Here is a 26,546-nt window from a genome sequence, read left to right on the forward strand (position 1 = left end):
TTTTTTATTTAAGTAAACATATTATGTGTATATATGTAGTTCTTATTTCTATAATTGAGAAATTAAAAAGACAGTTTTCTTTGGCTGACGGAAAAAAAAGACACGGTTTTCTTTCAAAGGATAATCACATCTAAAATATTTTTAAGAACAAGAGATTAAAAAAATAGATATATTTTTAGGCACTAAAAGTGAACATTCCTATATTTATATTTATAGATTTATAGGAACTAAAATTGTATTTAATTTTTAAAAAAATATTTCAGTATTGTTAAAAAGTAAATTAATATAGAAACTTAAAACTTTAATTTTTACTTTGTTTAAAACTAGTTAGTTAAAACAATTTTAATAAAAAATTGTATATAGTCCATTATATTTAATATTAATAGTAGAGTTTTTTTTAACTAAACATTAAAATAATTAAGAAAGAAAACATATATTTTTAATATAAAATTAAAAAATATGTCATTCAAATAAGAGAAAAAATATTTAAAGTATATAATTGAAAAAATGAATAGATTTAAATTTTACCAACTTTATGTATTCTAATTTATACTTTGCTATTTTTTAAACATTTTACTTTCAAATTTAGAAATTATTTTTTATTTAAATTCATTATAAGTTAATAAATTCACTTTCTTTTATTTTAAAAAAAATAAAAGCTAATATATGCCATTGCGACCGAACAATGGTCAGAGGCACATAGAACAGGACAAAAACATAGTTCTTGCCTCTTTGATTAAAAAAAAAACAACAGACAAAAGGGATAAAAAACTGTTATTATTTCTACTCATGAGACTACATTGACCCACCCTCTTGCGTTACCTCACTCTGCCAACTAAAGAGAGTAGAACACTTTGAGCGAATGGCTACGTTTTCAATTGGGACACACACTTGTCCATGTTCCAGCATTTGCATAATTCTAGACTTCCACTTCATGGCTTCTGCACCGTTGAATCATCACCCTTCTTTGGCTCCTCTTCCTGCAGAATCTGATTCACAGGTACCCTCCCCACGTTGCTCCGTCACAATGTATTGGCACGTGCCGAAGATAAGGCCAGAGACCCTACACCTTCTTCCTTTCAGCCTCAACAAAGCTCACAGCAACAGTTTCAGGTTCTTCTTCTGTATGACCCATTAACTGAGTTCTAACCATACCCTTTTAATCATTTTGGTCTGCTTATATATGAATTTGGATAGTTGATGTTGGGGTGCGTAATCTGGGTTAAGGGTTCCCCGCTTATCCATGAAAGATCCAAATTTTACGGAAAATTGATTGAATATTTGAATTCAAGCCGTTTTTATTTGGAATTAACTCTACTTCACCGCTGTAATGTTCAATGGATTGATCATTTTTTTTTCTTTCAAAAAAGTAAAAAATAAAAAAGGTGGTGGAATGAAAGTGCACATTTTTTTAGTAAGAAAATAAAAATGTAAAATCAAAGGGTTAATTTTGGTGATTCAGTCAGTTAATGTGTGCACTGTGCATCATGGAAAAGTGCACATTAGTATGTTACAAGGTTATAGAAGCTGCTTCTTATATGTTAATGCTCACACTGCTCTTCACTTTGAAAATGGTATCAGAACTTGACACCAGAATCTGGGAGTTGTGATCCCCTATGTTCACTCGATGAAACTAGCTCACAAGAGTTTGAAGACAGCTACCAGCCCAAGACTGATTTCCTCAAAGCTGTTGCAATATTAGCAGCAGCTGCAACTGGAGCACTGACAATTAACCATTCATGGGTGGCCACTAATCAGGTACGTCAATGTCCTCTATCCTGATTTCAATGCTGCACATTTCACAATGAAGTACATGTACTAGGGAAAATGCCTCTAAATATGCATATTCTAATAGTTATTTGTTTTCTATGACATTTGACTGTAGGATCTTGCTATGGCATTGCTATTTGTAATAGGATATGCAGGCATCATATTTGAAGAATCTCCAGCCTTCAATAAAAGTGGAGTGGGACTGTTGATGGCTGTAAGCTTATGGGTGATACGGAGTATTGGGGTAAATATCTATCTTTTTGTGTTTTGACTTTTGAGATTAATCAGAATTTAATGTATCCATTGTCATGCTTTTGATATTTAGGTTGCAGTTGCTGTTTGTCTGATAATGTGCAGGACACAGCACACTGTGAATGCACTTGATGCATCTACTCCCATATATGCATGTTTGTAAATTTCAAATGGAAAAGAGATGCTCAAGTATCTGGTACCATATACCCATATATGCACTTTTTTTCTTAGTGTTTGTTTATTTAGTCATCTTTGAAAAAGATAAGGAGGAACCAATAAGGACAATTCTATGTATCTGGTACCGGTACCATTATGTTCAAACGTATGACCCTTCCACATCCAACCTTAAGTTGAAGCACAATTTCAAGTGTGAACCAAAGGATCTTTATATTTTCAACATTGGGTTTGTTTTCAAATCTGTAAAAGAACTTGTGGTCATATATATGCCACTACCTGCACTTGGAATACATCAACTTTCTTTTGTTGAACCATACACAAGTCTCTGAAAAAATTATAACACTTAGAGGGATTTATGGACCTAAGAAATGTAAGTTGATTTGGTTCAAAAACTACACAACAGTTTACCTTGAAGATTGTGTTTTTTATTTGGGGATTTTTTCCCCCCAACAATTGGTAGCTACAGATGCACAGAATATGATGTAGAAAAGTGTAATTTCTACTACTGATATTATAATGGCAAATAGGTTGCTCCTGACCCTATAGTTGCTGTCTCCTTAGTGTCAGCATCCCCAAATACAAGCACTTAATAAATGATAGTTTGCCCACTGATCTGTTGGTTACAGACACTTGACAAATATTGGTTGGCCTCAATTATATCCCCAGTGTCTCTTCTCTTGTTGAACTTCAACATGTCCATTCACTGGTCAGTTTATTTATATCTTTACATTTTGAAGTCATTTGTCTCCCTTGCTTTCTTTTGATTGGATTTTCCACCACTATTTGCTTTTTATTTGTATGGATTGTCTATAGGCTCCATCAACTGATATAGCTGTTTCTGAGCTTACACATGCATCTGTGGAAGTCAGTGAAAGTGTTTTTCTTGCTTGGTGGAATGACCATTGTTGAGATTGTTGATGCTCATCAAGGGTTTAAGGTGGTTACTGACAATATAACAACCCAAAACCCACGCCTTCTCCTCTGGATGGTAAGTGCTTTCATTGCTTTGTGTCTGCATTGTCAACCCTACTAGAAATGCTTCCTAGCAGGTTCTTTGCAAATTGAGAGTTCTTGGAAATTTGATTATATTAGTTGTTGAATGTTATTGTTAAATTTGGATAATGCACACATCAGAAGGGCTCAGATTCAAGAGCTCCTTCTCACAAAATGATGCCGTACCAGTTAAGCTGTGCAATAACAACAATTTTTCAATTTTTGATATTTACAAATGTTGGGTTTTAAAAGAATAAAAGAGATCTCTAACAAAAGAGCAGACAAGACTTGGTGCATGTTTGCTTCTCGATTGTTTTTGGAAAATAAGTGTTTTTTTAAAAGTCTCTCAGAAAGTTGATAAAAAACAATTATTCTTTAAAGAGAAATTATACCTGTACAACAAAATATACAACTAAGAGTGAAAGAGAGAAAAAGAAGATAAATTTGAATTTGAAATGTAATAAATGATAGGGTAGAGGAGAGAGATAGACAAAAAATATAATGTTGTATACAAATTGGAACCGAAAAGTGGCGAGCCTATTAGAATAGACAAGAACTAAGATGGGCTATAGGCTTTGATACCATGTTAGATTTCAATTTAAAACCAATTCACCTTGAGTGAAGTTGCCTAACAGATATATAAGCTGCACCCTAAGAACTGAGGCAGGCGATGTGAGACTTCCTAACATTCCCTTTCCTCATATGCCTGCCAATATAGGCGAGCCTACTAGAATAGGCAAAAACTAAGATGGACTATAAGCTCTGATACCATGTTAGATTTTAACTTAAAACCAATTGAAAGACGAGCAGGGGGTTTAAAAGATATCCTTGGAGAACTCCCTAAAAGAGAAGCATCTCTCTTCCGATCTCAGGTTTCCAAACTTGCTTCTGAGGCAAAGAAAGAAAAAAAATACCATGTCTAAGGAGATCTCTAAACTTAGCAACTATGGCATCTCGGTTTGAGAAACTTTGCTTCAGCATTCTCTAATTTAATGTGCATCTGAGTTTTGTTATCAGGAGCATCATATCTGGTTATCTTCCCAGCTTTCTAATCGGGACTAAGACAATCCCCTATTATTATCATTATTTTAAATTCCTTCAGTTCATCATTATCATTATTGCTCCTCGAGAACAGCTTGTTTTCTCTGTGGGTTTAGGAGCTTTGATTTTTGTCCCAGTATTCAAGGCTCTCACAGGTTTGCCTCCATACATGGGGATGCTGCTTGGACTCTGTGTGCTTTGGATCCTTACAGATGCTATCCATTACGGTGAATCTGAAAGGCAGAAGCTAAAAGTACCACAAGCTCTCTCAAGAATAGACACCCAAGGAGTACTATTCTTCCTGGGAATTCTATTATCCGTTAGCAGGTGATAGAGAAATATATTTTGATTTTTCTGCTTTGGTAAGCTTTAGGCAACAACCAAGTGTTCATGCATGTAAACCAATAAAAAAAATGTAAACAAATATGTCATTGTTCCTTTGTGTAGAAGAGCACTTGCTATGACTTAATAGATTAAGGTCATGTTTGGATAAACTTCTCCCATAATGAAGAAAAATAATCTTCTCCCATAAGCTAATTTGTTGAAGCTCTCATATAGTTTTTCCAAAAGCCAATTTTAACTTATGCATAAGCTTATGGAAAAAGCTTATTTCATAATTGCTTCTTCTATAAGTGTTTATGAAAAAAATTATCCAAACATGACTTTGATACCCAAAAATATATTACCTGATTTACCTTTTCTTTTGCATGAACTGTGATTACATTATGTAATATCTTTAAATTTCCAAATTATTCATGTTAACTGGTTTTATTTGATCAAATTTAACCATCATATTGGCAGCCTGGAGGCAGCTGGGATTCTTCGGGAAATAGCAAACTACCTTGATGCACACGTGCCAAGTAGTGAACTGATTGCCAGTAGTATTGGACTCATATCTGCACTAATAGACAATGTTCCATTGGTTGCTGATGGGAATGTACGATGTTACTTCTTTCCCTCAGGATTCTGAGTTCTGGCAGTTGATTGCATTTTGTGCTGGTACTGGTGGATCCATGTTAATTATTGGCTCAGCTGCTGGAGTTGCGTTCATGGAGGATGGAAAAGGTGGACTTCTTTTGGTACTTACGAAAGGTATTTCCTACACGACACATAAGACTAATTGTGTTGATAAAATGTTTGTGCGTACAAGTAATTTATCTCCATTTTTGCAGATTAGTGGCTTTGCTTTTGCAGGTTATGCTGCTGGTATTGTTCCATATTTAGCGCTTCATAACCTCAACATCTCTCTACCAACTCTAGCGGAGGTTCCTTTCCTTTCTGGTTCATAAATCAGAATTCAGACATCAAAAGCAGCATATTTTCAAAATTATGTGTACAAGTCAACTCGTGGTGTAAGTCTTAGTTGTAAGTATAGAGTCAGAGTTTTTTTTTTTTTTTCAGAGACTCTAATTATTGATGCCCAATAATTCACAATAATATAAAATATCTAAGAGGTTTGGCGCGTTCGAAAGTGACGGGAAAGAAAGAAAAGGAAAAGAGGGCAGAATGGGTGAAGACGGAGAAGCTCAATAAATGATAACTGCTCTCAAAGATTTTCATCACTGCTAAATGGTAATTTAGTTGGCTGGCCGAAACCATTTCTAGTTCCTACGGAGCACATTGCTGTTCCATGAAACTTCTGCAACCAATCTCCTTCGAAAATTGCAACAAAAATACATTCAACGGAAACTCATCCCATTTCAAAGGTTGCGAGACCTAACATAATTGAGTGTATTTGAAGTGATTATGGGACGTTTTGTAAGATGCAATAGATACTACAACAGTTTTCACCCATGAGAATGCACAATAACAGAACGAAAGGACAACAGAAGAAATTTTTTAGAGGTTCATAAAACGAGGATTCTGAAGTTTTTAAAATAAATAATTTTTGTATGAATGTAATAAAAATGTACTGATAATGTAAAAGTTTTTTTTCACATTGTTATGTAAATTATGTTTACATTATACTCTTTACATATTTTAAATGAAAATAAAAAAAATAAAAAGAAAAAAAATTTAGAAGTTAAAAAAAAAAAATAACATGAGAGTAGTAGGTACTAGGTAATTATTATGAGAAAAGTAGTAAAAATTTAGAAATTAATGAAAGATAAAACGGTCCAGTGAAATGTGTTTATCAAATAAAAGTATTTTTTTATTAGCATAGATAAATTTAAAAAATAAAAAATTATCAAATCAAAACTAACCAAAATGCAAAAAAAATAATTTGGTTTAGTTTGAGATTGATGTTACTTTTAAACTAACTCAAATCAAATTGTACGTTAATTTATATATTTGATTTAAATGTATTTTGTTTTAAAAATCAAATCAAATTATCCTAGGAACCTCTTACTTTTAAGAGACCTTTAAATACTATGAGAAAATACACTAATAACATATTATAGATATCTATGACCCTCTTACTTCTAAGAGACGCTCTAAATACTACGGGAGAAGATACTAATAATATATTATAGCTATCATTAGAGGTTTACCCCTACCCAAAGAATTACTGCACAACCTAAATTGCAAGCAATTTTATTCTATGGTACTCAGCCAATCTGTTTACGCTAAGAGATTTCTTTGAGAACGGTTATACATTAAATGAAATTTTAGTGGCATAAGAATATCTTAGTTGTATGTTTTTTCAGATGGGTTTTATAATTATCTTTTTGTGGTTCCTGTAATATTTTTGGTGTTTTTGGTGTTTTTTATGGTGTCACGTTACTGATAAGAAATTCATATAAAATTTTACTCCAATGTAAGGAATCGTACGAAATTTCAAAAAATTCATACATTTAAATTTTTTATTATAACTTAATTATTATTCAAATAAAATATTTAATTCATTTTTTCAGTTTTTATGTATACAAATAATAAATATGAATAATTAAAGAAAATATTAAATATAAATTAAAAATAAAAAAATTACATAACATTAAAAGGATGTGTTGACATTTTTGTCCTTCATTACAAATTTTATGTCAAATAAATCGAGAGTGTTAGAAGATTCTTTGCCTTTGTTATTCATTTTTGCTGCTTTTTGTCCAATGGCGAGACATTGACGTATCATATTCTTCAACTTCAATGAGTGCCTCTGGGTTAGAAGACAACGAGTAATTTCTAGAAGCATAAACCTTTGTTCTTTTTGAACACTTTGACATAAATTCTGCATCGAATTTTGGTTGATCTTTCAACAACAACCAAGTATGCTTAACCTCAAATTTTTTACTTGTATCCTATGAGTAAATCATATGAGCATCAACTAAAACATCCTTATCTGAACTTCCATTTCTCATATGTTTATCTGCTTGTTTGTAGCACCCGTTAAACTTTTGAATAGGAGGGAGGATCCTGTTCCACCGAGATTTTAATTGAGTCCAGCTTCTACCACAAAATTGTCCACTTTGACGCACATCGTTATTGTTGTACGCATTTTTTTATCCTTGTCCAATATTGCTTTGATGTTTGATCGACTCCTATAATTGAATCCTTTGGCACATTAAGCCACGATCAGACGAGAATCACATCTTCTGTCACTGAGAATGCTGTACGACTTTTTTTCCACCTGAATTTTGATCTCTTTCATCTACTTGAATACTGTCTACACCGATTGGTGATTCAATTTCATCACTAAGGGCTCAATATTGGATAAAGAAGGCCTATATTGGATAAAGGATGCATATACCACATTTGTGAGTGTGGTGAATACATAACATATTGTGATGAATTTTGAGGATTTTCACTGGTATAGGGTGGTGGTGGATACATAACATATTGTGGTGGATTTTGAAATTTTTTACTAGTAAGGGGTGGTTGATTTTGCAAATAACTAGAGTAACATTGATAATTATGTTGATTGGGATCCATTTTAGAGAATAAAAAAGATTGAGGCTTGATAGGAACAAGAAAAAAAATTAGGATTACAAATATTGTGTCCAAAACTCCATCACATGAATCCAAATTTATAATGAATAGTGTTCTTACGGTAAAAAAAATTATGTGTGCAGGGGTAACTTCAACGTTCCAATTTTGCACTTTTTTTTTGCTTTGTTTTCCTTTTTTTTTTGCGACTACTCCACTTCTCTAGAACCTTCCCCCTTCCCCACACATTGCTTCTCCCACTTTCCTACTAGAACCTTCCTTCTTCCTTGAGCCACACCACATCCCACCCTTTTTTTTTCTTTTCCTTAATTCTCCCGAACGAAGCGAGCCACACCCACACCCCACCCTTATTCTCTCTTTTCTCCGCTAGACCTCCACACCCACACCCACACGCCTCTTCACTCCCCCCATTTTCTTTCTGTTATTTTCTTCAGCGTGCCACCACCATTGCGTCACCACACTCGCGCCACCACCATTGCGTCATGCACCACCATCGCGACCCTTCTTCCACGCAATCACCGTCGCCCCTCGAGCCATTGTTGAGGCCCCTCCCTCGCGCAACCAAAGTCACAACCCCTTGATCTAGTGAATTTGTTCTTAAATTTTTTTCCATTCCTAGATTACTTGTTCATCGTTCTTTAATTTTTGGTTCTATGTTGTTCTTGTTTGTTTTGTGTTGTTGTTGGTTTTATGCTCTCATTGTTCTTCTTTCCGTTGTTTTCCCTCTTCTTTTTTTTATATAGTGGTTGAGGTTAGATATTAATATTTTAATGTTAAGCACCTGATCCTTATATATGAAACATTTCTTTTTTCATGAGGAATCCGTTCCGCCATAGAGACCCTTTCTAGTGCAAGGTTTTTTCACCAAACCGTATTTTGTTGCGAAGGGACCACAAAAGAACCTTGCGTTGGAGATGCTCTAAGAGAATCAAATCAACACTTATACTAAAATGAAAGTTAAATCTATATTCTTAAACCATTTGTATTATTCTATTACTTATCATATTTATATATTTTTCCCTTTTCCACTTTAAATATTAATTAGAGATTAATATTTACCATTTAACCCATATGGTTGACATAGCAATGTAAGACCCAATTGCATTCACATGTAGGAAAACAATCTATTTAGTAAGAGAATCTGTATTTAATTTTTACCGTTGTTAATTTTTTTGGGCCAACGAGAGCCACACACCACGTGCACCACAAGTAGAGATTGGTCTTTGGCTCGGCAGATTGGGAAACATCCATTGTCTCTAACCCCCCAAAAAAATATCTATCGTTTTTTTTCTTATTCTTGCAACTAGTGTTTCCCGCCATTCCATACGTAACCTAAAAGATAAATATCCAATTTGGTCCTTGAATTTACAAGGCACTGACATTGGGGTCCCTAAAAAATGAAAAATAAAATAAAATTTTGTCCTTAAATTTTCAAAAAGTGTGATAAATCCGTCATGCTGTTTATTTTCTCCATTAATCTAAACGGCTAAGCCTATGTGGCATCACTAGACCTATTTATCATAAACAAATTTTGCTTTGTGTATTGTTGAAGCCAATAGAGTAAATGTCATATGAAATTTTGCTTTTTTACTAATTGGGTAATACACAAAGAGAGGTCAACATTTATTACAATAAAGTCACAAGTAAGTCTTTCAATAATATTACTTGATGTCATTTAAATTCATGAATCTAACAATTTATCGTCAAAATGGTCTCTTTGACGTCATGATCAATGTTGTCGTCTCCGTCATTGTTGTCGTCGGCTATGAGATTGTCCCCATCGTTGAAGACCGATTGGTTCAATGTCATCTCTTCCAAAAACCCAAACCCCAAACTCAACCTCTCTAGCACAATGTACCACTAAAACATCACAACATTGAACTTAGATTCGCGATGTTGGAGAAAGAGAAAGAGCACCAAACCTAGATCCATAAACCCAAATTCGTGGTGCTCCAAACCCAAATCTGCGGTGGTGGGAGAACAAGATGGCGCACCAAACCCATAACCAAGCATCACAATGCACCAAACACAAAATTGCGACACACCAAACCCAAATCCATAAACTAAGATCCATAGTAGTGGGAGGAAGAGACACCACACCAAATCCATAGCCAAACACTATGTGATTTGTTGTTATTGTTTGATGCAATCCTACCCCGCAAGGGCATTGGATAGAAAAACTCCAAGTAGATTGGACCAGAGATGCAAGAGAAGGCCCTAGGGTTCTTATGAGCCTTAGGGTAGATTTCGGGCCCATGGGCTAAGTACGAGCCCACTTATCTTTGTAAATATTAGATTAAGGTTTCATTATTTTTGGGCCTTGTTTTTAGGGCTCCATAATGTAGGTAGGGTACCCTAGAAATATAGGATTTTTCAGCCCTTGTATTTTGGGGCACCTAGACTAGTTTTTGTATTAGGGGTAGTTTTGTAATTTCACATGCACTAAGTGGATTTTGATGTGTGTGGTTGGAAATAAATTTAATTGAATTGGTAGAAGCCCAATCCAGTTAAATTTTAGAGGGGGAGGTGAGCATTTTCTTACTACACCCCATTGCCACATCATATAGTCACACTTTGTGCATGTCCTTCATGCTTTTCATGCCTCATGACACCTAAACACACTTAGTGGAGAATCTTGGAATTGATCTTGAATTAGTGGGCTGAACCATAACTAAAATTCACTAATCATAATTAGTGAAATTTTGGCTCCAAAGTTTGGCTCCACAAATTCAATTTCAAATTCAAGTGAAATTTGAATTTCCCTCCCATTTTGTGTGACACTTAGGCTATAAATAGAGGTCATGTGTGCGCATTTTTTTCAACTTTGATGATTTGAATATTAAAATTCAGATTTCAAAGCTCATTTAGAGCACAAAATTTCGTGCTCTTCCCTCCCTCTCCCTTCATTCATCTCCTTCTTCCTCCAAGCTCTTATCCATGGCCTCCTATGGTGGTGAACTTCTTCTAAACTCATCTTCTCCTTGAAGTGGCGTCTCCTCTCTCTCTCCCTTTCTCCATTCCGCTGCCATTCATCTTCCAAGAAGCAAAGGAATCCATTGATGAAGAAGATCTTAAGCCTACAAGCTCCAATGGAACTTGCATCATTGTTGGTGGTGGTGATGATTTGAGAGCCACTAGATGGAGGTTTATGATGGTGGGAGAAAGAGAAGGACGGGTAAAACAACAAGTGGAGCAAAAGAATCTATAATTTTGTAAAATCCATTGAAATTTTAATCACAAATCAGTTCATCCCATTCAATTAAGTGACTATTTGTTTGTATACATGACGTCACACATAATAAAGTTTCATAACATGTTGGCAAATCTATTTAAGTTAATGGTAAAATAGACTTATCACACTTTTTAAAAATTTAAGAACAAGATTTTCATATTTTTTTATCTTTCAGAAAATAAAAATGATCATCTTACAAATTCAACGAACAAATTAAATATTTTCGAACACCTAAAAGTAAAAAAATAATCGTAAAGAAGATAGAGCGAATAGCCTGTAGGGTGTTTATAACCCCACGCACGACACGAGCGAGGCGGAGAGAATAATAAACAATTAAAACAGTTGTGGGTTGTCAGCCGCGGTCTTGCACTCTTATTTGGCAGTTCTGAAAAGGACGCGCCGGGAGAGGCGCGTGGCAGATTATGGATGGTCGAACCCGCAAGCATTATATGATTGGTGTGGTGCGTGTTGCATCAGAGGTGGACGCAATTCAGAATAACAATAAAGGGTGGATGAGGATCCAGAGGTTCTTGGCCACACTGGCCATAACTGTCTCCATACTCTTGGGAAATGGAAACCCCGTTCAGTGCTTCGACGGCGGTAGCCACCAAAAACAGCAACACAGTTTGTGTGAAGAGCTCATTATCCCCTACGGTTACCCCTGCTCCGAGCATACGGTACTCTCTTTCACTCCAACTCCGGATCACAAAAATAATTAAGTCAACTATCTCATTTCATATATCGTTGCGTTCTCTTTCTGTTTACAGAATTACAGTTAATCTCAAAATTGAATAACGGATTCGTTTGTTTTGTCGCGTTTCAGATTCAAACGAAGGATGGTTTCTTGTTAGGTCTTCAACGTGTCTCTTCTTCTTCTTCTCTTCGGCTTCGGAACGATGGAGAACGAGGCCCTCCGGTTCTGCTTCTGCATGGCTTATTCATGGTCACCTCCTCATTTTAATTACTCTTCCCATTCATCACAATGCAATAAATGCTTTAACTACACTACAATTATGTTGCTTGCGTCAGTCACCTCCAACTTTTTTGTTTTCAATTGAACCCGTTCCGTTTCTCAATTGGCTTTGACTCATGGATTTCACCGTCTATTATAAGTTTCCACTGTATTTGATGTCTATGAACTTTACGTATGTTGTTGTAGCTACTACAGTCCACTGCGCCTTATTTGCACGGTTTTTGGGCTGTGTTTGGGATAGTGTAAAGCTTTTCTCCTTTATACCAAACTCGAAACGAATAAACCCTCAATTTTATCTCAAACTTTACCCTCTCTCCTACATGGTCCTTTTAAGGTAAAAAAAAAATAAAAATCATGCTGAGTAGTATTTTTCCCTTCCAATATTTTTCTATTGGAGCTTCTCTGATTCCTTTTACTGAACATAATGATGCGAATCGAGCTTTAATGAGTTCTAATATGCAACGGCAAGCAGTTCCGCTTTCTCAGTCCGAAAAATGCATTGTTGGAACTGGATTGGAATGCCAAGTAGCTTTAGATTCAGGGGTTTCCGCTATAGACCCCCTGAATGCCAATTAAAAATACCAATTTAGGAACTAAATTGATCGATATTCAATACTCGAGGGATTTCTTATATTATTACCTTAAGGACTACTTAGGAGAGAGGGTAATGCTTGGAAGACCAAATTAGAGGTTTATTCCACTCAATACATTTGTATCATGTTTTAACCTTTGACTTTTTTAGGGGAAGGAGAATTCTTTAACTCTTGTTAGTGTGAAATTCATTTTTAAGTTTTAAGCCGATTGATTGAATCTCAACCTTGATTTGTTGATGCCGTTTGATGCGATCAGGCAGGTGATGCATGGTTTCTAAATACTCCGGACCAATCACTTGGCTTCATACTTGCAGATCATGGTTTTGATGTATGGGTAGGAAATGTGCGTGGAACACGGTGGAGCCATGGGCATATATCTTTATTAGAGAAGAAAAAGGTGGATAGCTTACTTTATCCTCTGTGTTATAAAATGTATTGAGTTCCTGTCAGTTGTTTGTGATAGTTTTTATTGTTTTATTATTTTCAACAAATCAATCTTATTACTTATTTTCTCTCTAAGAGTCACTGGGGATACTTTCGATAAAACAGAAAACTTAGCATTGGAAGTTTGGTAGTAGGTACTGAAATTTTTAGTTATGAAATCAACAATTAAATCACAACTTTTCATTTTGTTAGTGTCTTATTATCTTTGGTGAAACAGTTGGAGTCCAAGTTTGTAATACATTTCAACATATCTGTGATGTGAGTCGTGTGACTAATTGAGCTTTTGTCCCTTTGTAGCAATTTTGGGATTGGAGTTGGCAGGAATTAGCCCTGTATGATGTTGCAGAAATGATCAATTACATTAATTCAGTAACAAACTCAAAGATATTTGTAGTTGGGCATTCACAGGTATTTATAATTCTTGACATTGCCCTTTTCACTTGCTATTTGGTGGTTGCTATAACATAAATTTTATGTTTCCCATCCTTCATAGGGGACAATTATATCTTTTGCTGCCTTCACTCAACCGGAGATAGTAGAAAAGGTTGAGGCTGCAGCCCTTCTTTCTCCAATATCATACTTGGATCATATCAGTGCACCTCTTGTACTTAGAATGGTTAAGATGCACATTGATCAGGTATTTCTTACTTTGTTCCATTAATTTTCACAATTAAAGTGGATCCTTGATATGAGAAATGATTACTGGTTTTGTTCAGATGATTCTTACCATGGGCATTCATCAACTAAACTTCAAAAGGTTTTTATATTTCAATTTTCCTTCTGTTCTGTTTTTATCTTATTCTCTTGCTTAAATTCTTCAATGTATTTTTAGTATGGCTGTTCACTTTATATATTTTTTTTATTTCCACTTTCAGCGAATGGGGGGCCAGTCTCTTGGTTTCCTTATGTGATACCCGCCTAAGTTGCAACGACATGCTTTCATCCATAACAGGTGCATGTCTTTCAGACTGGCTCAGTCTATGTGCCTTTTGTCTTTTCAGAAGTATTTGATTCTGAATTCACATGCTAAGCCGTGGATGTTCATGCTGAATTTAGCTGTTTGTTGAAAATGTTATAGTCTTCTCCAATTTTGAGAACTCCAGTCTATTGTGTTTTTGAGAGTGCTAAACTGTCCTATCCAAATAATATTCTCCAAATCAAGGAGTTCTGTATTGCCATTGTCCATGGCAGGATTAAACTGATGATGGATTTATTTCTTTGTTCTCTGTTGGCTGTGCTGTTGTAAGTTTGTCCAGTTGTCCATTAGTAGGGCTGAGGCATCTCGTGTCTTTGGTTCATAAATAGATGAGTGCGCATGACATGTGGAGACAATGCTTCTCTGTTTGCATCTTGAAAGGATTTCTCAATCTCCCCTCCCCCCCTCCCCATTAAAGTGTCTGTACTCAGTTAAGATAAGTTGATAAGTTGATAAGTCACAGCAACCATGATACTTCCTGCTACGCGCAAGTGCCAGGAACTTATAATTTAAAACATGTCCAAGTTTGTAATTGAGTTCAACTTGGCCCAAATAAAAGATTGCAAATTTCAGAATTTGTAAACTTTGTCTGCCCACTCATTTTAAATTGATGGATCATTGAGTTGGGTGTTATGTGAAATCTGTATCCTCTAGAGCATGAAGTGGGGGATACGGTGAGTCCTCTCATTTAGGACAGAAGGAAAGTAACAAATAGTTACAGACAGTTTGTTAGAGGGGATCTGTCAGTTAAATAGTGGGAATGAGGATGGAAGGATTCATTCTGAGTATTAGGAAATTTGTATGAAAGGGGAAACTCTTTGCAGAAGGGAATCCCTTGCAAGACAATTATTTCTGCTATTTTCATGCGGTTCAAGGATTTTTTTTTCTCGTTTCACTTTCCTGCTTCAAAATACTTTAAATTAGTATTTAATATTTAGTTTTGTCAATAGATTTTTGGCAAGAGATGTGTTCTTACCATGAGTCAGAGTGTGCAAGTTTACAACTCTATCTGATTTTACTAATCACAAAATTATCAGTATGCAAATTAAAACATGAAATTATTAAATATTATCATGCATGCACTTATGTCTTTCATATGCCATTATTATCTGTTATTGAGATGCTCCATTGTCATATCCTCGGGATAGGAAAAGTTATCAAAGATAGTAGAGTAAAATGTCCCAATTAAGGGTCTTTATTATTTTGTTTTATCAACTTCCTGTGGTACTACTCCGAGATGCAAGCTTGGTCTATGGTGGAAATAAATCTATTCCTTGAATAAAGCTTAAGAAATACTTGAAAGGCAAAAGAATGGGTGGCATTTATGGTGTGGGTTATGTGGATGTGGATGGTCAGTTGTTTAGTTTTGTTTTTGTTAAAATCAAGAAATTTGTAACATATATGTAGAGTAGAAATTCATGATTTCATGGAATGGAATTCCTTTTATGCAAGGGACCAGAGTTTGGCATTCCCTTCATTTTAGGTGCTTACGAAAGAGAGAGTAACAATAAGTGTGTGAAGTAAACAAAAAACAGAAAAACTATCCTTCCCTTGAAAATAATTTTTGCCATTGCTGTTGGATCACTGAATTTACCTGAAACTCAATGTGCTGATCAAACAGTTCAGATCTGCTTACGTTGATGGCCTGGCAGAAGATATGCTCTCTTTAAGAGCTTATAGATGTAGTCTGCTAACAGATTCAGTGATTAACTATTTCAATAACTCATTTTTTGACCAATTAAATGCAAAGTTGCTCTTTTGGCTCATTCTACAAGTTTCAATAGTTTTGTTGTGTTTCTTTGTTTCTTTCTTTTTTTGATAAATGATTCTACTCAAGACACTTTGATGAAATGACAGGTAAGAATTGTTGCTTCAACGAGTCACGTGTGGAGTTTTATCTTGAGCAAGAACCTCACCCATCATCCTCCAAAAACTTGAAACACCTTTTCCAGAGTATGCTTCATTATCTTTGATTTGGGTAGCCCTTAATGACACTTTCTCTGTGTCCCACTAGTAACCATAATTTAATGTTGTTGCTCTTATGAATACTACTATTTGTTATCATCAAAGATTTTCCTCAGATCATGTCTGATAATGATCACAACATTTGCATGATGTGTAGCAGCTAACTGGCCTCTGAAGGGACAGGAGAAGAAATATTGGAAAATAAATCTGAAATCTGAAGACAATGTTCTATTGTGTCTACATTAGCCAGGGGAAATGAATTTGATAATTTGTCTAAATGTCAACCTTAATTCTTGTTTGTTTATTTTTGTGGTTGATAATATTGTTAACCTCTTCATTTAGTGCTTGGCAGCATGCATCAAAATAATGCTTGTTAGTTGTTACTAATATGTTTCCAAGAGTAGGATGATTTCCTCAAATGGGCTAGTAGTATTTACAATCTTGCAAGTAGATTAGCTAAAGCAAGTTCGGCTATATTTTCTTCCTTTTTTGGTAATGCATATTTTGTTACCAGCATAGGATATGTGGTTATGATGTTTATGACATGCTTTATCTTGCCAAAGATCACACATCTGTACAAAGATTAGCACTGGCTAGCAACTGTCATAGTGCCATCACTTCTTGGCTGGTGGCGAACCAGCAGATGGGTGCACTGAAATTCTTTTATTTATCTAATATTTGATTTATTATGGTGTCGAATAACCCATGTTACCGGTCCTACTTAGTGGGAAAAAGGTTTAGTTGATGTTATTAAATACCTGATAGTTTCCAAGAGCATGTCTTTTAATTTGAACTTCCGTGTTATTCACCTTGGCTTTTAAATTTTTTCATGATGGTCTAGAGATCAATATTCATGTGCCACTATTATTCTTAATATTTCTGTCTCTGATGACTTCGTTTTTCACCAGTGATCCGCAAAGGTACCTACTCCAAGTATGATTATGGAAAGCTAAAAAATCTGATAGAGTACGGCAAGTTCAATCCACCAAAGTTCGACCTTAGTCGCATACCCAAATCATTGCCTCTGTGGATGGCCTATGGTGGAAATGATGCTTTGGCAGATATAACTGATTTCCAGCACACACTCAAGGAATTGCCATCCACACCGGAAGTGGTTTATCTTGAAAACTATGGTCATGTTGACTTCATTTTAAGCTTGCAAGCAAAACAAGATCTTTATGACCCTATGATTAGTTTTTTCAAGTCATCCGGAAAATTTAGTAGTGTGTAAATTTCCTTCATTCCGGTATGATGGATGCAATACAATGGTCTACGTGTTTATATATTACTGCACTTTCTGTAAAGTGAAAATATTAATATTGTGTGGAGTTCACCTTGATTTTCTGTATGTAAATATGATGACAGATATAATAAAGAGTGGCGTTGCATGGCCTATTTCTGCAACCTGTAAAACCTCTTATTATTTAACCATTTCGTTATGCATCAGCCGATTGGTTAAAAGCAAAACAACATCACTCAATTATGACAAGCAAAGAAAGGTTGAAACTTGAAACCATTCGATGGTAGTGATAAAAGTTGACACCACTCAATGTGCTTATTATAAATGATATTATGCTGATTGGTTAGTAAAGCGTAATTTTTAATTTGATCACATTTTTTTAGTACAAAAATGCGACATTAAAACACAGTACAAGGTTTAGATATATTCTGATCCAATTATGTTTGACAATTTATATCGCCACTGTCGTTCTGAAATGTCAACTACCACTCAATTATACCGAATGATGTTTGATGGCTAAGCTAATGTTTTTATTTTTAAAGTTGATCTAACGTGAAAGAGAGAATGTGTTTGATAGCTAGGAGTTTAACAGGTTTTAAACGAAAACGTAAACTATTTATAATCGACGTTATAGCAACATCACAGGTTCTGGAAAATCAACCAGTCAACAAGGCCTTTCCAGCTTTAAATATAAGAAAAAAATTAAAATAATTGGACACAAGTAATTAATATATTAAACTTAACTTTGAACGTTCGGATAATGATAAATTGAAGAGTTAAGAAAAAAAATATAAACAAAGAAAATCATATATGATGATCTAAATTATAAGCAAATTTTAATATATAAATAAAACTGATTTAACTATAATTAATGATCTTATTTCATAATATTTTTATTTAATCGAAATTATATTTTAATGAATTTTTTTTATATTTGATATAAAGTTATAGTGAAAGATAATTTAAGGAAAAAAGTAGTATTTTTTAAATGAGATTATTGAAATTAAATGAAATTATTTTTGAATTCTTATATTCAACCTCAGAAGAGTACAAGGAACACAGATTACAGAACATTTAATATGCTTCCATTAAGAGACACAATGTTGTTGTTGGAACTTTGGAAGAGTAGGTAGTTCCCATCCACCCACCCTCTCAATTTTATTTAGCATGTGCATGTATTAATGTAACACGGAGCTATCAGCATTTAATTTATGTATTCCACGCTACAAAAACGAGGCATGCGAATTCGTCGTTAGTCCATGCGCTATTTCAGTTACCTGTTCTTGAGGCAGATACACAATACTCCCAAAAGATATATATACCACAGATGCTGGGGCCCTCGAGTTAAGCCACTCTATGCAATCATCACTCTTCATAAAATCACCTCGGATTTCACTTGTGCCTGTTGCTATTGGGGTCTTGAACAAAGGACCAATGGTCCTTGTGGGCGCAAACTTTGTAAGATAGTTTATGTAATCATGCTCTAGTTCCTCAAAACTATCCACCAACACAGCAAGGCTTGGATAAATTCTTAAACTGTTCCAATACGAGTGTCCCCAGAAATGGATATGGACTAAAAGGATGCAGAAAATCTGGAACTTCGTTGTGTTTAAGGACTACGGAAGGCAGTTGAACATCAACATAAGGATCTGAATCTGAAGGGAAACTTACCAGTTTGTGGAAGTAGCTGTAGTAAGCGGTGAAGACAGCACTGGATTGAATCCATAACATGGCAGAAGGAATACCATGTTCAGCAGCTACTTCACAAACCCATGGAACAAAATGGTTGTTTATGATGCAAGAAAATGAGTGATTGATAACGGCTAATTATGAGTATATTTTGGAGGTTAAATTATAGATAAAGTTACAATTTTTTCTTTTAATTTTTCTTTTTTAGCAAATAATTATTAAATTAATATCATTTACGTTTTTGTGCAGAAAATATTAAAAGTGACGAATTTATGAAGCTAAAATAAAGTCTAGAAAAACAAGAATAACTAAGGAAAACAAGTTAGTTGAGGAAGAAAAAGACTAATTAAAAAAAAAGACTAATTGAGAAAAACATAACTAATTAAGGAAAACAGTAATTAAGAAAATGAGGCTAATTAAGAAAATAAAGACTAATTAAAGAAATTAGATTAATTCAGAAGTTCACTAATCTACACTCATAAAAGAAGAGAGAAGACATATAGAAACTTTAAGAGAATATAATTTCTTATAGAAGACAAAAACTAGAATAAAGAGAAGCAAATAATGATAGTCATTTCTTTCCTCCATTTATTTTCTTATCTTTTTTCCCTTTACTAAATATTCTCATCTTACAATTATAAAGTTTCTATTACAATGAGAGGCTAAACCCCATTTCTTAGGAACTTGACAACCAACTACTCTTAATGTAATTTCTCTTCCTATCTATTTAATAATATTACATTTGCATTATTTCTTGTGCTTAATATTATTGCTTGTGGCTTGATCACCCATTTGCATGATAAGTTTTAAGAGTAGCGTTGAGAAACGTTATTTTCTAATAGAACTGGAAAATAATATCTAAATAAAGTCATCATTAGGGATAGATTGATATTTGTTTAGTTTGTTATACATCTCTATTCTTAATGCAATTTACTATTTTAGCTCTATAAAGGGATTTGAGAGAGAAAATAGATAAATTAGGCTCTTTCATGTTGGGGACCAAAGTTAGAGTATATTAGGTGTAAATTGAAATAATTATAAATAGAGAAAAATCATTAACATTACATCAAGGAGTAGGTTTGGTAGACTAAGTTCCTAACATTCTCATATTTTGAATTTTATTCTACAATAATATTGGATTTTTTCATCTTTTTTGTCCTTAATTAATTCATGTTTAATTCTTTTCTTGTTTGATTCAATTTTCTGTCAATTTAAATTACTGTTTTTCTACAATTTTTTCAAATCTTTTTCTAAATCAAATATTCATCTACCTAAGTACAAACAAAATCTTTGTAGATACGATATTTGGACTTCCGTTTTAACATTACTACTTGGGACAACACTTGCCCATTCATTAACAAGTTTTTGGCACTGCTGTCGGAGACTTTGTTCTTTGTACTTAATATTTTGGATATTCTATTTTTAATTGTTATTTTTTTCTTAATTTTTCAAATTTAAATGATAAAAAAACGGGAAGAAGTATCTTTTTCGTGTGAGTCTATGCTTATAGGGTGGAATCTCCGAAGTTGATCCATGAAAAATATTTTAAAGAGGTGGATTGAGCATCTTGAAAGCATACGATTAGGGATTAATCATCCACCATTAGTAAATTGTGATTTTTATGGATGAGACCATTTCAATAATAATTGTCATTTTTACTCCATGAAATTTTTTTGGTGGGGACAAAAGTTACACCCTTACAATTAATATGAAGAAAAAAGACTTTTTAACATAAAGAATGTGTTTATGCAATTCGTGGAAACATCCTAAGTTAGCTTTAAAACCAATCAAAACTCAATTCAAAATCTTTGGAGTTACAACCTAAAACTTACAACCTATAGAGGTTCAGCTTGACATAAGTTACTCTATGAAAAATTATCGGTGGGAGAAGAGTTGTAACCTTACAATCAATATCAAGAAGGAAATTTTCTGACTATCAAGAAAGCCAGTTATACATTCAAATATTCAAACAGCGTGCAAGTGGTTTTCATGACTAAATTTGTTTTTCTCTCGTTACGGCTGAAACACGGAAACCTACTCTCTTCATACAAATATTTTTAAAAAAAATCCATGTACTAGAGAATTGATTTCAAAATTTATATAAAACAATGCACTACTTTCATTTATTCAAAGTCCTGTATTTTGAGTATTTTATGTCACTAGTCATATGCAAAGGTTGTCTGCACAAATTATATTATTTTTTTTGTGTGAAATTTTGTGTGGGAACTAAAAAAGTCTACTTGTCTTTGTCTCGATCTTTATTTTATTTTTATTACGATTGGTATCTATTAGTAAATAAATACAAAACAAACTTATTTATGTTTTTGCTTAAATATTAATTCAACCCGAATTGAAAAGTCAAAACCTAAACCAACCACCGCACGTCTTGCCTACCCTCGCTAAAACCGTGTGTATACATATTAAAAATCTATTGGTCCAACGAAAGAGATGAAAAGAAAAAATGAAAGAGAGAAGAAAATTATGAAGTTAATGAATTATGTGATGGAAAAAAGAAGATATAAGAAGATAAAGTAAAAATAAGATAGAATATAAACTAATATACATATCAAGCATGATTTTTTTATGCCGATATCTTTTTAGTTTCTTTCCTTTTTAACCTAACGCATTCCATAACAAATATAGTTTTTTCTTATGGATAAAAAAATAGTTACATAAGCAAAATTAATTTTTTAACCTAAAGCATCCCCTGCAAATGCACGTATATATTAGCGTGATTTGCAAGGAAAGTATTATATATAAAATTAGAGTTTATAGCAACATAATATATTTTAGGCAAAATTGTAAAATTGGTCCCCCACTTTATCTTTAATTATGAATTTGGTCCCCTATAATTTAATTCATAAATTTGGTCCTCCAGTTTTATAAATCCCTGTAAAATTGGTCCTGGAAACCTAATTTAGACGTTGATCGTTAACCTCAGACGCTGACTGCCACGTGTCAACGTTTGAGTGGTTTCTCGTAAAGACTTCATTTTTTAGGTAAAATTGCACTTTTAGTCCATCAATTTTACTCCAATTTCGATTTTGGTTCCCCTATAGTTTAATTCACACATTTGGTCCCCAGTTTTATAAATCTCTTTATAAATTGTTCCTGCAAAATTCGTCTTTTGAATGGTTTAGCCACTTGTGCTAGAGACATGGTAGGTCTTGATAAATCTCGCATTTCTTTTTCATCGCAAGTTTTTCACTCACTTAGAACCCAGAGAAAAATCACTTTTTGTCTCTCTCCCACTTCCGGGGTTGTTCAACTTGGGAAAGTGACGCATGAATCCCAACCTGAGTCTGAAATTTTCAGATCTCTTACTTTAATAGGTTCTGTAATAACTCCATCTTTTTTTTTCTTTTTTTGCTTCCTCATGCGATATTATGTATATACGACTACTTAAGTGGCCTATGTATAACAATGATATTTTTGTTTGAAATTTGAAATACAACTTCTCCCGTAATGAAATTTGGCTGAATTTATAAAGGGATTTATAAAAATGAGGGACCAAATGTGTGAATTAAATTATAAGGGGACCAAAATCAAAATTGGAGTAAAACTGGGGGACCAAAAGTGTAATTTTACCTATAAAAAATGAAACTTTTACTGGGAGCCACTCAGACGTTAACACGTGGCATTGACACGTGACATTGATATGTGACCGTCAACGTCTGAGGTTAATGGTCAACGTTCAAATCAGGCTTTCAGGACCAATTTTGTAAGGATTTATAGAATTGGGGACCAAATTTCTGAATTAAATTATAGAAGATCAAATTCGAAATTAAAGATAAACTGAAAGATCAAAACATTTTATCATGTCACATGAATCAGGATGATTGTGTGGTATATAAAGCTAGCATATACTCGAGTCGAGGCATATTATTTAATCTCTCGAGTGCCACGCTAGTTTTTTTTCTACACATACATATATCCCAAGAAAAATTAAGCAACGATTCAAGAAGAAAATGGGTTCTGAACTTGAAGCTCCCATTCACGTCCTCATGGTGTCCTATCCAGCACAAGGACACATAAACCCTTTGCTCAGACTAGGTAAGTGCCTTGCTGCAAAGGGCTTATTTGTAACCTTCACCACCTCAGAGACCGCTGGTAAAAACATGCGAACCGCCAATAACATCACTGACAAATCAGTGATTCCTGTCGGCGATGGTTTTCTCAAGTTCGATTTCTTTGAAGATGGCATGGCAGATGATGATGATGGTCCCAAGAAGATAAATCTCGGTGATTTCAGTGCACAGCTTGTGCTTTTCGGGAAGCAATACGTTTCCCAAATGATCAAGAAGCATGCTGAAGAAAACCACCCATTTTCTTGCATCATAAACAACCCTTTTGTTCCATGGGTTTGTGACGTAGCTGCTGAACATGGTATTCCTTCTGCCATGTTATGGATTCAATCCAGTGCTGTCTTCACCGCTTACTACAGCTACTTCCACAAACTGGTAAGTTTTCCTTCAGATTCAGATCCTTATGTTGATGTTCAATTGCCTTCCGTAGTCCTTAAACACAACGAAGTTCCAGATTTTCTGCATCCTTTTAGTCCATATCCATTTCTGGGGACACTCATATTGGAACAGTTTAAGAATTTGTCCAAGCCTTTCTGTGTGTTGGTGGATAGTTTTGAGGAACTAGAGCATGATTACATAAACTATCTTACAAAGTTTGTGCCCATAAGGCCCATCGGTCCTTTGTTCAAGACCCCAATAGCAACAGGCACAAGTGAAATCCGAGGTGATTTTATGAAGAGTGATGATTGCATAGAGTGGCTTAACTCGAGGGCCCCAGCATCTGTGGTATATATATCTTTTGGGAGTATTGTGTATCTGCCTCAAGAACAGGTAACTGAAATAGCGCATGGACTAACGAATTCGCATGCCTCGTTTTTGTGGGTGTTGAAGCCACCTCCTAAGAATTTCGGGGTTCCACCTCATGTTCTGCCAGATGGGTTCTTTGAGGAGACAAGAGATAAAGGCAAAGTTGTGCAGTGGAGTCCACAAGAGGAAGTGTTGGCTCATCCTTCGGTGGCATGCTTCTTGACACATTGTGGTTGGAACTCTTCAATGGAAGCACTCACTTTGGGAGTGCCAATGTTGACATTTCCAGCATGGGGTGACCAAGTCACGAATGCAAAGTTTTTGGTGGATGTGTTTGGAGTGGGGATTAAACTGGGTTATGGGAAGGCTGAAAAGAAAGTGGTGAGCAGAGAAGAGGTAAAAAAGTGCTTATTGGAAGCTACAGAAGGGCCAAAAGCAGACGAGTTGAAACAAAACGCGCTCAAGTGGAAGAAGGATGCAGAGACCGCGGTGGCTGTAGGTGGCTCATCTGCCAGAAATCTCGATGCATTTGTGAAAGAAATTAAAAAACGTGGAGCTGTTGGGGTCAGCGGGAGATAAGTCTATACCTTTATTAATTATTATGTCACTCCCTTCATGAAAAAAAAGAGAGTAAAAAAGTGGAATAGATCGATAACCTTTAATTTGTACTTTGTAGCGTGGAATACATAAATTAAATGCTGATATATAGCTCCGTGTTACATTAACACATGCAAATGCTAAATAAAGGTATTAAAAAACGTGGAGCAGTTGGGGTCGGCGAGATATAACTAAGTCTACCTTTATGCCCCTTCACGATTCATTATTGCATTGCATGTATAACCTTAATAAAATTTATTCAGGAGGAACTACCTTCTCTTCCAATTAAGAAGATTATGATCGTGATTAGATGTTTCTGGATAGAAATGTATTTCTTTTGGTGTAAAATTGGTTGCAATTAATGTTGATTGATCAGTTGAAATGACTTGGGTCTAACTTACTTGGTTTAATTAGGATACATGTGTTATAATTACTCTTTGTGTCATCTTTAATTTTTCCAATAAAAAAGAAATGATATGATTTTTGTTTAGATAATTGATATTAAAAAGTTATTTTTCATAGTATGTCATAATGCACAATTATGACATATTTATAACATAAGCAATTACGAATTAGAAAGGTGAAATGATTTATTTGTTTTTTTAGTATAAAATTAAAAAGTTACATTTAAGTGAAATTCGTCACTTTGACTTGATTCTTTATCTTTTAAAAATGTTTAATTTATTCATTTATTTATTTTTGGTTAATTTAGGTATTTATTTTTCAAAAAGTTTTATTTTACTTATTTATTTTTCAGTTTAATTCGTGAAATCTATTTAGGATTGATGTTACTAATAATTTAAAAATGAATTTTTTATTAAAAATGAAATGGAGGAAAAAGAGAGAAAATTGAATAAAAATTATTTTAAAATGATTAATGACATCAATTTTAAATAAATTAAAGGATAAAACTAAAATAAAAAATAAATCTATCAGAAGTTCAAAATTAATTCTAGTTGAAACAAAAGTAAACCTAGTTGCTTTCTACAATGTATTTTTTTGCTTTTGCTACTAAATATGCATCGTATTGACTCTTCTTAGAATATATTATTATATAAAATGTTTTCTAATCTATGTGTCATTTAGTATTTGATTTATTTTAGATTAATGTATTTTGTGGAATTGATTATGATATTAAAATTGAATATGAAGTGACGTTATTTGTAATAGATATTAATTAGAAAACTGATTTTGTAGAAAATATTGTTTAGATACTTTTAATTAAATTAATTTTGGATATATAATTTCTAAAATGGATTTTAATATCTATTCTACGTATATTTTTTCTATTATGATTATATATATATATATATTAATAAATTTAAAAAATAAACATGAAGCATACCAATATGTATCTATTTTGATATGATTACATATCTTTTAAATTCACTTTTATTCTTTAAGTTAGTGTGAACACGTTTAAATATTAAAAAAAACTTATAATCAACTAAATAAATTTTACGTTTACAAAAAAATAAAAACTACTTCCATTAATTATAACATTGGAGATTCATGATCTCAAGAACCATTCTTAAAAATTGAATTATTCTCCCCTTATCAAATGCTAAGTACTATTTTTATTTATTTTTTACTAAAAAACGGTTTTAATATTTATAAATGTAAGATAAATGTTTGATAGGAAGAACAAAGAGAGAAAGAAAAAAGAAAAAATATATAAATATAATAGAATTTATAACTTGATATGAAGAAAAAAAATATTAATAAGATATTTAAAATAACCAAAGTTCATACACATGACTCTAAATGTAATCTTACGCGCTCTACATTAAAAATTTGGACAGGACTCAGAATATTCTATTGCCAGCCTCTTTTTTTCTTTTTCAAGAATTCTATTATCAGCTTTTCCTTAAATAGTCAGCATCTCCATTA

The 26,546-nt window shown here is 33.7% G+C and overlaps 3 protein-coding genes and 1 pseudogene across 3 annotated transcripts; all 4 read left to right on the forward strand.

The window, feature by feature from the left end:
* The first annotated feature begins 847 nt into the window (after window positions 1-847).
* LOC114401286 lies at window positions 848-6,170 on the forward strand (annotated as a pseudogene).
* LOC114402104 (sodium/proton antiporter 1-like) lies at window positions 4,108-5,522 on the forward strand. Its single transcript, XM_028364632.1, has 5 exons — window positions 4,108-4,149; window positions 4,295-4,560; window positions 5,035-5,170; window positions 5,214-5,312; window positions 5,406-5,522. Exons 1-5 carry the CDS (start codon window positions 4,108-4,110, stop codon window positions 5,520-5,522), a joined length of 660 nt encoding a protein of 219 aa, XP_028220433.1.
* Window positions 6,171-11,664: 5,494 nt separating the features above from the next.
* Window positions 11,665-17,711, forward strand: LOC114402808 (triacylglycerol lipase 1-like). Its single transcript, XM_028365488.1, has 9 exons — window positions 11,665-12,024; window positions 12,171-12,290; window positions 13,170-13,310; window positions 13,655-13,765; window positions 13,851-13,994; window positions 14,074-14,114; window positions 14,233-14,309; window positions 16,191-16,286; window positions 17,207-17,711. The coding sequence occupies exons 1-9, from the start codon at window positions 11,770-11,772 to the stop codon at window positions 17,527-17,529; spliced, it is 1,308 nt and encodes a 435-aa protein (XP_028221289.1). The 5' UTR covers window positions 11,665-11,769; the 3' UTR covers window positions 17,530-17,711.
* Window positions 17,712-23,099: 5,388 nt separating this feature from the next.
* LOC114403627 (putative UDP-glucose glucosyltransferase) lies at window positions 23,100-25,041 on the forward strand. Its single transcript, XM_028366709.1, has one exon. The coding sequence runs from the start codon at window positions 23,196-23,198 to the stop codon at window positions 24,636-24,638; it is 1,443 nt and encodes a 480-aa protein (XP_028222510.1). The 5' UTR covers window positions 23,100-23,195; the 3' UTR covers window positions 24,639-25,041.
* The last annotated feature ends 1,505 nt before the right edge of the window (window positions 25,042-26,546 follow it).

The sequence above is a fragment of the Glycine soja genome, chromosome 20 (assembly GCF_004193775.1).
Source record: "Glycine soja cultivar W05 chromosome 20, ASM419377v2, whole genome shotgun sequence".
Lineage (NCBI taxonomy): Eukaryota > Viridiplantae > Streptophyta > Magnoliopsida > Fabales > Fabaceae > Glycine > Glycine soja.

Coding starts and splice junctions, on each gene's coding strand:
- LOC114402808 (XM_028365488.1), top strand. CDS start 11,770: ATGGATGGTCGAACCCGCAAGCATTATATGATTGGTGTGGTGCGTGTT. Junction 12,291..13,169: donor TTCTGCATGGCTTATTCATG/GTCACCTCCTCA, acceptor TGATGCGATCAG/GCAGGTGATGCATGGTTTCT. Junction 13,311..13,654: donor CTTTATTAGAGAAGAAAAAG/GTGGATAGCTTA, acceptor GTCCCTTTGTAG/CAATTTTGGGATTGGAGTTG.
- LOC114402104 (XM_028364632.1), top strand. CDS start 4,108: ATGTCTAAGGAGATCTCTAAACTTAGCAACTATGGCATCTCG. Junction 4,150..4,294: donor TTAGCAACTATGGCATCTCG/GTTTGAGAAACT, acceptor AAATTCCTTCAG/TTCATCATTATCATTATTGC. Junction 5,313..5,405: donor GAAAAGGTGGACTTCTTTTG/GTACTTACGAAA, acceptor CCATTTTTGCAG/ATTAGTGGCTTTGCTTTTGC.
- LOC114403627 (XM_028366709.1), top strand. CDS start 23,196: ATGGGTTCTGAACTTGAAGCTCCCATTCACGTCCTCATGGTGTCCTAT.